The sequence below is a fragment of the Lampetra fluviatilis genome, chromosome 50 (genome assembly GCF_964198595.1).
Source record: "Lampetra fluviatilis chromosome 50, kcLamFluv1.1, whole genome shotgun sequence".
NCBI lineage: Eukaryota > Metazoa > Chordata > Hyperoartia > Petromyzontiformes > Petromyzontidae > Lampetra > Lampetra fluviatilis.
In genome coordinates, this window is record NC_136324.1 from 10,168,409 (window position 1) to 10,183,186 (window position 14,778).

Genomic DNA, 14,778 nt, shown 5'->3' on the forward strand with positions numbered 1-14,778 from the left:
TTTTGATTTTTTTAAAAGTTATTGATATTTAACCAAATTATAATGCCAAAATGCGACAGTTTGCCAGATCACCAGGTGGGGCTGAATCGTTACATCCCTGTTAAGGCTGGCACAGTAAACAACAGCGGCATGCAATACTGGTAAACGCTGGGGATGTCAACACTCGGTAAAGTCGAATAGTACCTGTCAGATAAGATGGTACAAATGTGTAGTTAACTCTTTTTTTACATGGTTAATGACATCTTTCCATCTTCTTGGTTCTTTCGGTAAAGTCACGTAGAAGGGAAATAATAAAATAATAAAATAATAAAAATAAAACATAATAAAATGATTTTCACGATGTTTCGGCCACAACGAAATGCTGCTAATCCTGCATAATGCACGGGCATAATGACTTTGAAACCCCCCGCCCACCTCCTACGCATTTCACAAGTAGTGACTAATCCCATGTCTGCATTTCCCATAAATATGCTAAATTCCTCTTGATATGCAAATTATTTTGTCAAGGCTCTCTTCCCCCTCCAACCCAGCTTAAATATACGCTCCAAGCCTGGGGTGTTTCATTCAGACGCTGTCTTCCCGACAGACCTGTTCTTCACCTGAGGACGGCTGCTTGCGTTGTGGCCGAAACGTCGTGAGAATTATTTTATTATGTTTTATTTTTATTATTTTTATTATTTTATTATTTCCCTTCTACGTGACTTTACCGAAAGAGCCAAGAAGATGAATCCCTGCAGTCACGAAAGCTTAAAATCGAGACATCTTTCCAATGATTACTCAGTTTGTACCCATCATCACGGTTGAAGTTATGTCTGTGTTTGTATATCTGGATGGCTTCGTGCACAAACCTCTGATGGTAGCCAGAAGGTTTGCAGAGCACCTTGGTCTCCGAAAAGACAATCTTATGAGAACTCACAGCATTGTAGCAATGATCGGCAACGGCGGAAGACTCAATTATCTGACAGGTACTATTTGACTTTACCGAGTGTTGACATCCCCAGCGTTTACCAGTATTGCTTACTTTTATGCTTATTATCAGCTAACACCGGCCACAACCATGAGCCGATGTGCACCATTGTTCTCTTTTAGCCCCGCTGCCCAGGACCATCAGGCCATACCCCTGGCTACCACATTCAGACAAGCCCCTCCCCCCCCTTAACTTGTATTTAAGGGCTTGCCTCTTGGATTCTTTCCTCACTTAATACAGTAAATTCAGCTGTGACGGTCCCATCTGATGACGGAGACTTGTGTTACCTCCGAAATGTCGTGATTTATTCTTTTATTTCTATGATTATTTCTATAAAAAAAAAATTTACCTATGTGACTTTACCGAAAAAACCTAAGAGTATGAATCATTGCAGTCACGAAAGCTTCAAATCTAGAATGGATGTCTATCCTTTGCCTTGTTCTTCACTCTTTGAGTGTGGAAGTGTCACCTCAGAGGCCGCTGTCTGCTGAGACAAGTGTATTTCAGGAGAGCTCGTTTCAACTGGACAAGCATGAGTTGCACTCTTTCATAGAAGAGGCTGTGAGAGAGTAGAGCCAAGATGGAAAAGACCAAATAGGCGACATGAGTACTCAATGGTGGAGTCGTCTTCAGACTGGGATTTGTCAGATGAAGATGGCACTGAGAAATTGATATTTCCTCAAGATATCTTGCACTCGCTGAGATGCAGCATCAGGCAGAAGCTGAAGCTCGCGGAACTGGAACAATCTCAGCCGACCCGATTTGAAGCCATTCTTCATCAAGGGTCTACAGGCAAGGAATTACAACTCTTCTTTTTCTAGATGCTCTGAAGAAACAGATCCACCGGTAGTAAGCAAAGCGAGCAGAGGGGCTCCATGGGCCACGAACAGCCTCAAGGACGAGGCAGACACATACATTTTCTCTTCAGTCCCATGTGTGGATGCGGCAATGGTAGTCAAAAGTATTCCCAGGGTTACCCTGTTGTACAGGAGGAAAGCTCCCAGTCCCTGCTGGACACTGGACAAGGGCATTGGATAAGGGATTTAAGAATGGTCATCGTGATGCAGTTTCTATCATATGCATCACCACGTGTGTAGCGTTCACAGCCAAGTCCGTCATTAAGTCATTGTAGACTCAAGCTCAATAAAGAGGAAGACCAGAAGTTCTATCATGCCTACCTCGACATTCAGGACATGGCCATATTTTCTCTCGAAGCAGGAAAGATACCTGCTCACCAGCACCTCCCAGGGTGGTGACTTTTGCCGTAGTGGGCCAATTGATGATCTGACAGTAGCGGCCAAAAGCTGACCACCAGCTCAAGGGCGTTCTTGTGCACTCTGCCGTTCGAAGATAAATCCTCTTCAACAAAGACCTATAGGAATGACTTCAAAAGGTGGATGATGCTTAGAACGTGCAGTCGTGCAATTCCTTTCGACCCCTGTGGGCCTCCTAGATGTCAATTCCGATGCTAAAGCAGGAAGCCTGCCTCCTAAACCAGCCTACAAGTCATGCTTCTCCAGAAGAAAAGCAAAGAAAAATCCCAAAATTACCACAACACCGAACTGATACAGCAGCTTCAGTTGACAGTTATTAACAACACTGACGGTGCCAAGGGGAGTGGCTGGTCATCCTTCCCATCTTCTGTATGCAGAGGAGACCATATAACCGAGTTTACACCGGTGTGGGTGTGCACTAATGGACGTGTAGGTCTGAATAATTGTGGAGCAGGGTTACAATCTGGACTTCCAGGAACTCTAACGTTTCGGTGGATTTGAGCCTTATGATCTGGCAGGGATGGTGCATTTGAAGTCGAGGGTGCCTTGATCCAGGGGCGTGGGCTTTACACCCTAAGGCAGGGGTGGGCAAACTTTTTGACTCGCGGGCCACAATGGGTTCTAAAATTTGACAGAGGGGCCGGGCCAGGAACAGGTGGATGGAGTGTTTGTGTGAACTAATATAAATGACATGTAAAAATTATTACATGAAAGGATTTTGCCTTTAACAGGTAGCAAAGCATTTATTTGCAAGGCAATTTAACAAACTGCACGAACATGAACAATACAAAAACATGTCGTAACATGACTGATGAAACATCATGAAAACATCTGAGGCCTGCGCCCAAACCAATTACCTCACTTGAACTTCTTTATTATCTACATTAACAGGTTAGAGCAGCCACGCAGGCTGTGTTGCGGAGATTTGGCTCCAACCTCGCTGCAGCAACACATCATCACTTTCAGTTTCAGTGGGAACAGTGTTGTTGATCTCCCATTTTTGCCAGTGCATCCAAGTCTGGAGTTATTTTGGTTGTGGCAATTCTCAGGGTAGATCTGAGGTGTTGATCCGTTAACTTTGATCTGTGACGGGCTTTGTTGGTGTTCATGACGCTGAATGTCAGCTCACACACAAGTCGAGCCAAACAAAGTCAGTATCTTCTGTGCAGTCCTCCGGAGGTTTGGAAACGTGGCTCTGTTAAGTGAAGCATAAAAGTCATTCAGTTTAATAGAGTTGAACTTCTCCTTTAAGACGGAGTCAGACTGAAGATCTATCAGTTCCAACTGCAGCTCCTGTGGTGCTGTTTCAGGGTCTTGTGACAGGGGACAGGACACCAGCTGAAGTGACTGTTCAATGTTTTCGAAATCGGAGAACCTACGGCAGAATTCTCCGTGCAGGTCCTCAAGTGATTTGCTGTATTTTTTTGCGTTTCGCGGTGTCTCTTCCTGCATGGCAAGTGTTCATTCATGTGTGAAAATATGTCCACAGCAAACGCAAAGTCACTAAGCCAGTTCTTGTCGCTTAGCTCAGGGAATTCGTCAGATTTCCCCATCAACTCCAAAAATGCGATGATATCGTCTTTCAGCTCCCACACTCGTTGTAACACTTTCCCCAAACTTAACCAGCGGACACGAGAGTGGTAAAGCAAGTCCTGATGATCCGCATCAGTTTCTTCCAGGAAGGTAATAAACTGACGGTGCTGAAGTCCCCTTGCTCGTATAAAGTTCACAAGTTTTACGACTGGATTCACGACACGATTAAGCTGCAATACAGAGTTACACAGGGATTCCTGTTGGATGATGCAGTGAAGGAAAATAAGATCCTGGACAGGGTTTTCCCCTTTCACTTTATCCTGGATTCTTTTCAGCAGCCCAACATTTTTTCCAGTTAAATTTGTCGATCCATCCGTTGTGACATTGACAAGTTTACTCCGAGGTAGCGTCATTCTTTCGATGACAGCAGATACCTGGTTATACAAGTCCTGTCCCCGCGTTGTTCCTTTCAGGGACTCTATGGTCAAAACCTCCTCTGTTATCGCAAAACTGTCAATGCCTCGGATAAAAATGAGGAGCTAAGCAGTGTATTTTACGTCCGTACTTTCATCCAGTGCTAGTGAATATAATTCAAAGGAATCAGACTTTTTGTTTAATTGACTGGCTATATTTTTTAATCAATCCGTTCCACACGGCGAGTGACAGTCCTGCGTGATAAGCTGACTTTTTCAAATTTTCTTTTGATCTCCGGACACAAGATGTCTGCTGTCTGTACCATGCATTCTTTTACAAACTTGCCTTCGGAGAAAGTGGTAATGAGTGGTAATGTTGGTGAGAAGAAGGTTTTAAAGAAAATTTAAATCGAAGTGAAGAAGGAAATTATTGAAAAGTTTGTATAATTCATGATTTTTTAAACTTTAATTATGTGTTCTGTGCTTAAAACTCTTTAAAAAGAACTGTGGGGTCTAGAACGGACTCGTGAAATTTGGAGAGAACTCGGAGTTAAGTGTTGTTTGTTTTGTTGAATTACACAAAGCGTAACAGTTATGTATATAACTTTTGTTATAAGAAATTCCTAGTAAGATATTAATTTTGTGAGTGTAGTCATACCCCTCCCCCTCATTCAAGCCGTAATTTAGAGAGCGAAAGCGCCGAGTACGTAAATCGCCAACATAAGAACCCGTTAATCTCTTCTCGCATCATTCATACGATGATGCGGTGAAGTAAACGTTGATACGATATTACGGTGAATGCTTCCAAAAACAATACTGTACCCAAATATTACTGTTAACTTACTTTCAATAGAAACATGAATTGCTCGTACGAATATTCTCTCTCTCTCAGAATCGACCGACTGATGTAGCAGACGAAACAATCATCTTGTTGAACGATTCTAAACCTTGATGCGGCAATGTTAGTTTTCTCTGTTATTCAAGGTGATCTCAGTGTTATTCAATGTTGTTACATTTAGTTTACTATTACACTGAATTCTATGGCGTAATTAACTAGTTTTGTGCTTAATAATCTTTAAAAAAACAATATTTATATACAGTTCGTAGGAGTCTGGAACTGATTAATTGTATTTACATACAATCCAATGGGGAAATTAGGTTCGAGTCACGACCAAATCGGGTTGGACAAGTTCGGCGGGCCGGATTAAAAAGCACAACGGGCCGTATACGGCCCGCGGGCCGTTGTTTGCCCATGTCTGCCCTAAGGTGTTCGAGCAGGTCAAATGCCAGTCCGGTTCTTTCATCATGGACCTCTGCGCCCGAGACCAATCACCTGTTATGTTAGCCGACGATCTGTGTTGTATTACGTTATATTTCTAAGTTTACTAGGTTTTGTTTTCTCTTTCATTTGTACCTGATAATGATTGCTTGTGTTGCAATCGAAACGTCGTATGCTATTATTTAATTTATTATATTCTCTTTCTACGTGACTTTACCGAAAGAACCAAACATTAATTTACCCAATATCAAAAAAGACAAAGTTGCATAATGAGCCACGTTTGGGCCCCCATTGGATGCCGACCGCATCACAACCTCGCCATCACAAACCACGTGCCTAACCACTAACCATCACCACTGACCTTTCACCTAAGAGGCTACCAGTGATTTTTATGAATTGACAAAATTCAATATCATGACTTGATTCAATATTCAAATTTTGTGGTCTAAATTTTTATTGTTTCTGGTTCGTTTTGTCTTGTATAGTTTTGTCACCGTTTTATATTACCAACACCATTTGGAGTAAACAGATCAAAATAAATCTTCAACCGGTGTATATAAGAACTGGGTTAGCTGCACGTTGCCGAATACTAAGCCGACCAATGAGAACATGTTTATTACTTTTACAATTCATCGTAAATGCCAAGGGTTCCAACAGCCGTACAAAAGCAACATTTGAAGATCCTCCAAGTGGTGATAGAACATTCCAAGCTGTCCTGAGAGGTGGCCTTGTTAAGGAGTTGAGATGTGATTAGCCGCCCTGCCACAGGGGGGTTACCCAGTAGAGCTGATTCTCAAGACGCCCTCCTATCCCATAAGAGGGGTAGGGCATACATGCGCTCCCTCTCATCTCTATACCCAATCATATAGTTAGGGTGGAGTGCTTTCGAAGCTACAACAGTCTCGTGACATGATGGCATACAGTAAGTCACACTCACTGCCACAACTGATCAATCCGGCTCAAGATGTCCCGCACACGCACAAAGACGAAAGATCCCCCATATAGCCTTAGCAGACTGTTGGGGCAGGTGCTGTTAGCGAGCACCTTATGAATGCTGGAATGGCATGAGGGGATGGGTGGCCAGCACCTCGCCCAGCCGTCTTTGTCTCCCCAGAGGTGATGTTTACACACTGCACCAGGTACTCATTTGAGGCCGAGTCGACCTCTGAGGCCAAGGACCGATTAAAATAATCGTCACCAGTGTTGAATCGAACTTGAGTCACCGGGTTGGTAGTGCGGTGCTCTAACCACTACACTACCGCTCCCCAGTTGTGTGCGAGTACAACCCGCCATGGTTGCTGGGAATCGCTTTCATCCTTCTCCATGGGTGGCCTTGAAACAGTTGTGGGAATTGCACATTCGTGGTTGCCAAATATTCAAACCTAAGATTTTAGGTCATTGTATTATTGATTTGACATGTAACTGAGCTCCTTATGCAAACTTAGCCATCTAAGTGGCACTTACCAGTAACGTCTGGTGAATAAGCAGTGTTTGACGAGCACTCCTGACTACTCATGAGCCCCCGGAAGACAACACCAGTCCATTGTTGGCATGTTCAAATAAATTCTGCTGGTTAACATGAATCTGGAAGGCAGTAGGCTCATAAACTCTCCAACATTTTACTTGGAGATATAACAGGTGATGTATTTTAATGGTTTACAGTTTAGTTTTGAGGGTTGTTTTTTACAATAATTTGGAAATAGCCTTGACACCAGTGTAACAATAATGGTGCTAATTGATATTTAACTTACTGGGTGCAGCATCAAGTGTACTTTATACAAATTTCTGAAATGCCAGAGCAGGATTTAACATGACAACCTTGTATAAACTGGATCAATAGCAAGTTCAGCTACCTGTGGGTAACCAGCCACATTTAGATGGCTATATATCCGGAATTGATCAAAACTGCTTCCCAGAAATCCTTCGTTCATCAACACTAAACTAAACTATTTTTATGTTAATCGGTAAGGCCCGCTGAGCGATATAGCTTTTTTCAGAAGTGACCTGACCACAAATGATAGCTCAACGAATTGGCTTATCACGTGTAAATTTATAGCAGCAGCCAAATACTCTAAATGCATGTTTCTAAATGTGGAGGGAAAAACTGCAAGACCTGGAGAAAAATCCATGTGACCAACTCCAAATATACAGCAGGCCTCAGGGTAGGGATTGAACCCATGCCCTCCTGTATACCAGGCAAGGGAGTTGACATCTCGCAACCGCGGCGCACCCATTTAATACAGTTCTGTGAAGCAGTTTAAAACGGGTTAGGTTGCAAATGCTTGGACTGTGGGTTGGCCAACACTCCTAAAATATGCATTTGCCTCTTAAGTAACCAAATTTTAGTTCCAGACAAAATCACCCCCAGTTAATTTGTTTTGGAAGAAAAGGTGATGACCTCGCATTTTTCTTTTACTCAACCATCCCAAACCCAAGCACCTTGCTCACTCGTGGCTTGGTTGGTCCTGTTCCAGCCACGCTGCCCACTCGGTCTAGCACATCTCTTGCACTCCCCCCAACTCCAGAGCAGGCACCAGGAACAGGGAGCCCGACGTGCCCCACCAGTCATGACATCCGTCTCCCTGTTCTGGATTGGCTGGTAACCCCAACCGGCCTGTCTTGCTCTCCAGTTAAGTCTACTCTCAGAGCAGTGTTCTTGCTCCGCTTTGCCCCTTGAGGACTTGACATGCCCCTTGGCCTATTCTCGAAAACCAGCACCAGTTTACGTTGAGCCCTCACGTGCACTCTCCCCGCTCTCTTTGGCCTAACCCAATATTCTTCCCTAGGCCGAGCCCATCTGGTACACTCCTGGCTTGGACTAACCCTTTCTCTCCACACTACCGTTTATAACCCCATGCACTTATGCCATTCTCCGACTACTTGCAATGTTAGCTTAGCTTTAGAGATGCGCATTACTATTGTTTTGTATAATATCGTTTTTCATTCAACTAGGACCCATATCTAACAGAGATCCTCGCCTTTAAACATCTGGCAGTTCAGTATTGGTTCAAGCAAGCCTGACCTGATGATGAGACAATGAATGTTAAAACCAGTCCAGAGTTGCTTTTGTTGATATGCACCCGCAGAAGGTCGTGTGGCGAATGGGATGTGTCAAACGTACTTTTGTTTTCTACGTGGAGGAACAAACACGTGTAGGAGACATTGTCTGATAAGTCTGATATTATAACGATCAGTGTGGGTCATTGAGAACCTACTTCTCGCACAAACCTTGGCTATGTTGTAACTAACAAAACACGCAGACAATCTTCCTGTTAAACACTTTCACTCCTTTTTCTTTAAAGCTACACTTGTCTCCAGATTTACATTCTTTTCTGCAATGCATGTATTCACGACAATTACAAAAAACAATTAACCCACTTACGAATGAATGACAACTGCACCCTTTATACTAACGCACCTGTTTTGTGTGTGTGTTTCTCGCGTTCGCGCGTGTGTGTGCACGCTGTGGCTACCTGCTGTCTGTGCCCTGTGCTTCTCCTGTGGCCTCCCAAGCTTTCGCCCAGTCCTACGCCAGTTTCTCAGAGCCCACAAAAGGGCCCAACAAAGGATCCTCTGGCTGACCTTAACCTCAAGGACTTCATTTAACGTAGGTTGGCTCAGACTGTGGCCAGCTCACGCAAAGCTTCTTCACCTACTCCATAAAGAACATGAGTGATGGCAGCACATACAATTAGGATCCTCTTGTTCATGATTCGGTTATCTATGAATCCATTTGTTTGTGGGGAGCTGAAAGAACTGATCTTTTTTTAATCCATGAACCCCAAGCACTCGTAGATTAATTCAATGTGTGCCTCTGAGATCTATATAGCCTGGGTTTATTTTATGATCCAAGGGGAAAATCATCCTATTTGCATATTATATTATCTGCAATGACAGTTCCCACAGTGTAAGCGAAATTCTATTTGATGTTTAGATACATTATTTGGTGTATTTCTGAAACACTTCACAATTATCGGAATATAAATGCTTCCTTTACCATTGCTTACCCCAAAACTGCACCACGCTGGTATAGTACAAACTGCGCATGTGAATGTTTTTCTATCGCAGTGTGCGCGTGCCATTCCGAGCAAGAGATTGTCATTTGAAGCATAGGATCTCCATTTATTGAGCACTTAAATCTAGATTTTATGAAACAACCGTACATGAAAACAGCACACGGGTGCGTCTCGCTGAACGAGCGAGATGCGTTCCACGAAAATCGCTCTGTGGCGTGAAAGCTCGTTTTAGCGGTCGTTTTCCCATCGACTCCTCCCGTGTTAAAAGCCCGAGATATGTTTCGGGGCCCCAAAAACGTTTCCACTATTGAACAACTTTTTTTAACGTGAGAAATACAAATGATAATTTTAAAATAAAGTAATATAAAACATCAAAGTGTAACACTTAACATACGAAAGATCCGCAGTGCTTGCAGGTACATGCATCTATGTTATTTGAAGGGTGTGACTCGGGGCCTGAGTACCAAATGGCATGCCTAATTCTATACATTGCATAGGCCAACATTTGTTCCAATTCTAGGTCCCAATGTGATTGCAAGGGGATTTTCCACATGTTTTCATGGAGCTTTACATTTTCGGGGACAACCTCAAGGTGTACCATTACCTTCACACACACCAGTGCTCTCACAGATTCAACCAGACAGACACATTCGCACAAATACACATGCAGAAATTCACACGATCACAAATAACATTCGCCACTACGTGGTGATGACATCACCATGGCCCTTGTGCCAGGATAGGTGCACCATGAGATCGCATAGTATGGAAGGCTCGCTTCTGATTGAGATCATGGCAGACTCAGATGATATGAGTTGACATCTGTACTCCCCACTGCCAACGTGCTGCGTTTTAGCTGTGTGATGCTCTGCTTGTTGTTGTGGGCATTGCTCGTCTGACCTCTGCTGTTTAGAAAGTGCTCCCAACTGCCCAGTAGCGTCCTTAATGAGCCTCTCTTCATTGAGGCCGGTCTTGACACCGCTGATCTCGGTCATCGACACGGAAAACCGCACAAAACACACTTAGCGATGCCGTCACGGCAACCATATTGCATCGGTATTTTCCTGGCTGCGGATTAGCTGCCGTAAACGGGATCAACTTAATTCATAACAGTCGCTGACACGCATCCATCTATGGGATCTGCTCAACCCAATTTTGGAGCCTATGCAAATTTCTGCCTGGTAGGTTTTTATAAATTTTTCCTGTATGGATCATCTATGCAGCAGAATTGTAAATTTTTATGAAATTCTGTCTTAACTTTTCTGTATCAGATTGACTGCCCTTGCCTGAATGGGCTTTTTTGCGAGCGTATCTTTAGTATTCTAGGCAAGAAGATGACGGAAATGCCCTCATAGTGGTTACAATCAGATCTCGCGTTAATGCTCCGCAAATTTCCAATCCTGTCTCTAAGTCAGAGAACAGATAATTATTCCCCTGAATTACGGTCATAGGGGTGGTGCTGCTGCATGTTATGTTTTGATGGTGTCAAAGGATGTTATGTGATAATGGGCCACTGAGGACTTCCTATCTCCTCAGAAATCCGTGACCATCATTCCTCCTTGCAGTGCCAAATGGCTCTGCTGACTTCCGAGGTAAGTCTGCAGTAAGCTCCGTCATTCCCGTGGCATTCTTGATGAGAATGGACCTTTTGCGTTTATCTTTGCTGGAACACCTACATAATTGTCTGGTATATCTGTGCAAATTATTTTATCTGTGATTGTGTCTTCCAGATGCAGTTTCTGTGAAATGAAGATGACAGAAAAAATACCAGATGGCTCTTGTTTTACAAATATAAAAACTGAAACTTAAATATGAGCGTGTTTGCTGAATCCGATACCTATTCCATGTTTTCTGTGGCAGAGATGATCATTTTAAACATCCACTTACCATTTGACGTGTTCAAAGATCAGAAATAGCAAGTAAACATTCTGATATGCATTTCTGATGTAAATAAACTAGCATATTTAAATCGTTTATTGAAATATGTAGATGTTTGAACAATTTGTCCCATTCATGTCACTCCTTCACTGATCAGTATTGTACAATAATATAGCCCATAATTGAGTATTTAATATATATTTAAAAATACACGTATATATTGCTGCATCCTTTGGGATAGTGTCGTACCTCAGTCATTGCAGCTGTCAGAGCCAGGCTTTACAGGTAGTTGACAGATATAGTTAAATGTGTAGTCACTGCCACGGAGTCGGTGTGTGGCATTCGCACAACGCAGTTATGCCAGAAATTTGAATTCGAGGACCTGTTGAATTTCCGATTTTGAAAATATTTACACTGGGATTATAGGACCTATTTTGTTTGTTTAATTTCCTCTGGACAGATAAGTGTGGAAAAGTATCCCTTTACTGAGTTGCCTCTTGATAGTATGAATAATTTTCAGAGGCCAACCAATGACTACTTCCAAGTTTCTTAATATTTTGATATGTGATTTAAAACGATGGGTGCAGACAATTAATCATACATGTAGATTTGTAAATGTGAATTCTACTCTCCATTGTGCTGTACAAGTGTTTTTGCGGTAGACTGGTGTGCACATGTGTGTTTAAAGGTTATCTAAATGAAGCAACGAGACTTGGTCTGCTAATTTATTGGCATTGTTGGCGCCACGTGTAATGCTATTAACATGTGACTGTGTGACGTTGGTGCGCTTGTTGGATGCTTTATTTTATCGCTTCCCAAATAATATTGCCCCACAGCCCGTGTGAATTGCAGCTTATGTTATTCCCCCCCAAACCCTATAGACAGCTTTGACCAATGTTAAAGTTGTTCCTTAAATGGCCAACGGCAGGTTTGCTTTGGTCTCACAGTTGCATGTTCTCCCAAGCACGGCCCTGTGGGTGTTTATGCATTGACGCTGTTATTAAAAATACTATATTGGAGAGTAATATACATGTATGTATAATTCCAGGCAACAATTCTCCGTATGCAACAAATTCAATAGCTCATTGCTGATACACAGCACACTTGTTGGCTTTTGTTCAGTCTGTTAAGTGTCATAACGTTGTTCCCAGTAAACTGTTGGCATATCTCAAATCGTTCTGTGTTTTTTTGTATTCGTTTTTTTTCCTGCAGACGATTATTTTCCTGGCCCGTGTGTGTTTTACACGTGTAGTGGGCTCAAACGGAGACTCAGGCATACTGTTGGGAGGCAACACGTTTATTAATACCAACACCTAACACAAAGGGGTAACTGCCCCTTTACCAGATAATAACCTATGGTGGTGGTCCACCAGGCTAACTACACTGGGAGTAGCTACGACGGACGGGACCCCAGCTTTGGTGCAGTCCCGTGTTGGTCTTGTCTTCGGACGTAGGCGTAGACGTAGATTCTTGAGAATCACAACAGCAGCCGATCCCACTGGGAGACCGGCTTTTATCCCCTGTGGCGGAGCTCGCTCCGCCCTTGCCAAGACCCCCTTCTCGAACTCTCCAGAAGGATCTCCCCTTGACACGTGGTCCCCCCCCAGCCCCCTTCTGGGGGTCCCCGGGTAGACGCCTCCGGGCACGTGTCCTCCGGGGTCAGAGTGCCATGGCCCCGTAGAACCCCGTTCCCCGAAGCCGGCACCCCCTGCACCCTATACTGTAGGGCTGGCACTGCACCCAGCACAGGATGCCACTGCTTACTGGCAGTCCGTGCTCCTCCTCGAGCTCCGCTAGAGTCTGTACTGCATTCGCCTTTGGAGGAATGCAAAAACTACGTATTTACTCGACTGGATTTATTTTAAAAGCATTGTTTTTCACTTTGAATGGATAACTTGCTACGTGGGGGGGGAGGGGGTCGCATATACGTTGGGGTTAGGGACCAGAAACATATAAGGAAACTGTATAACAGGGAATTTCCCCCCAAAGGAATAATGGGGAAATGGGGGTGGATAGGGACTGGAAGACTGTAAACATTGCCTAAAGCGGGGCAATTTCTCCCATAATCTCATCATAACTTAGGGAAATGTTGTTTCATAGCAAGCAACCCAAAATAGGTACTGTTCCTGTTCAATACCTGTATTATACTGTACAATAACTCAGATTTGATTACTCTTTGGTTCTTTCGGTAAAGTCACGTAGAAAGAAATTAAATAATAGAATACGACGTTTCGATTGCAACACAAACAACCATCATCAGGTACACATTAGTGAATAAACAACCATAGTAAACTTGGAAATAAAATGCAATACAACACAGAGAGTCGGCCAACACAAGTCAACACCCCACCTGGTTGATTACGTTCTTCCAAAGATTACTAAATTTGAGAGACAAAACAGTCTCCGTGTCTGTTTCGTTTCTCACTCAAATTTAGCAATCTTCGGAAGAACGTAATCAACCAGGTGGGGGTGTTGACTGTTGTGTTGGCCGACTGTGTTGTATTGCATTGTATTTCCAAGTTGACTGTTTGCTCATTCATTTGTACCTGATGATGGTTGCTTGTGTTGCAATCGAAACGTCGTATTCTATTATTAAATTTATTTCTACGTGACTTTACCGAAAGAACCAGAGTAATTCCTGCAGTCATGAAAGATTAGAATTTTCAGATTTGGTTATAAAGGTGTACATTGTAAACGACCTTTAAACATCATTTATCCTGACCAAATACTTAATTGAAAACCATTTTTATGAGCCTTACAAAGCAGCCCTGTACACTAAAACATTTTTATTTTAATAGAAAACATTTGTAACATTTTAAAGCAATAACTTAAGTGTCAAAAACACAATCTTAAATCGCATTTTTTTAGTTTTTACCTTAACCTATAGTTTTCATGATCTTACCTTCAATGAATGAATTGTGCTTGATTGGCTTTGATTTGAGATGTTGAGGATTAGGTCGCTTTACAATGAGCACTCGCTACGCATAACATGAGAATAATGATGATTGGACTGAAGCAGCAGACAGGATGCTGGGGATAGATGCTAAGATGGCAGCGCATTCGCGAAATACGAGTTGTACGTTTTGTATACGAGGCTGAACCGAGTCAAAAACGACATAACGCCGTACGTGTGGGGAAATTTTACGTTGGGTTCCTCAAAAAGTCAGCAACGTGAGTGCAAGACAACGTATATCTGCGAGCGGCAGACTCTGGGGAATTGCCCTCGTGACTAGCAATTGATAGGGAGCTCTGCACCGGCAGATACCACGCATGACGGATCGTGTTTTTGCCTTATTTTCATACGCGTCATTGGGAGAGACATTGCACGCTCAGGCTTGTGTCGTGACATCGCGGATGTCACGGTGTAATGCCGGCTCGAGCGAGGCACGGCGTTGTATTGACATCGCGGACGCCCTGT

General features: G+C 43.2%; 1 protein-coding gene across 7 annotated transcripts in view; it reads left to right on the plus strand.

Moving 5' to 3' along the window:
* The window catches only part of LOC144948706 (clathrin coat assembly protein AP180-like), a 142,924-nt gene extending 130,391 nt beyond the window's left edge, over window positions 1-12,533 (plus strand). For all 7 annotated transcript variants that reach the window (XM_078878389.1, XM_078878385.1, XM_078878392.1 and 4 more), the window contains 3 exons: window positions 8,980-9,073; window positions 11,019-11,074; window positions 11,213-12,533. In XM_078878389.1, the coding sequence (XP_078734515.1) occupies window positions 8,980-9,072 (93 nt within the window). In that variant the 3' untranslated portion in view covers window position 9,073; window positions 11,019-11,074; window positions 11,213-12,533. The remainder of the gene's footprint in view (window positions 1-8,979; window positions 9,074-11,018; window positions 11,075-11,212) is intronic.
* Window positions 12,534-14,778: the final 2,245 nt, after the last annotated feature.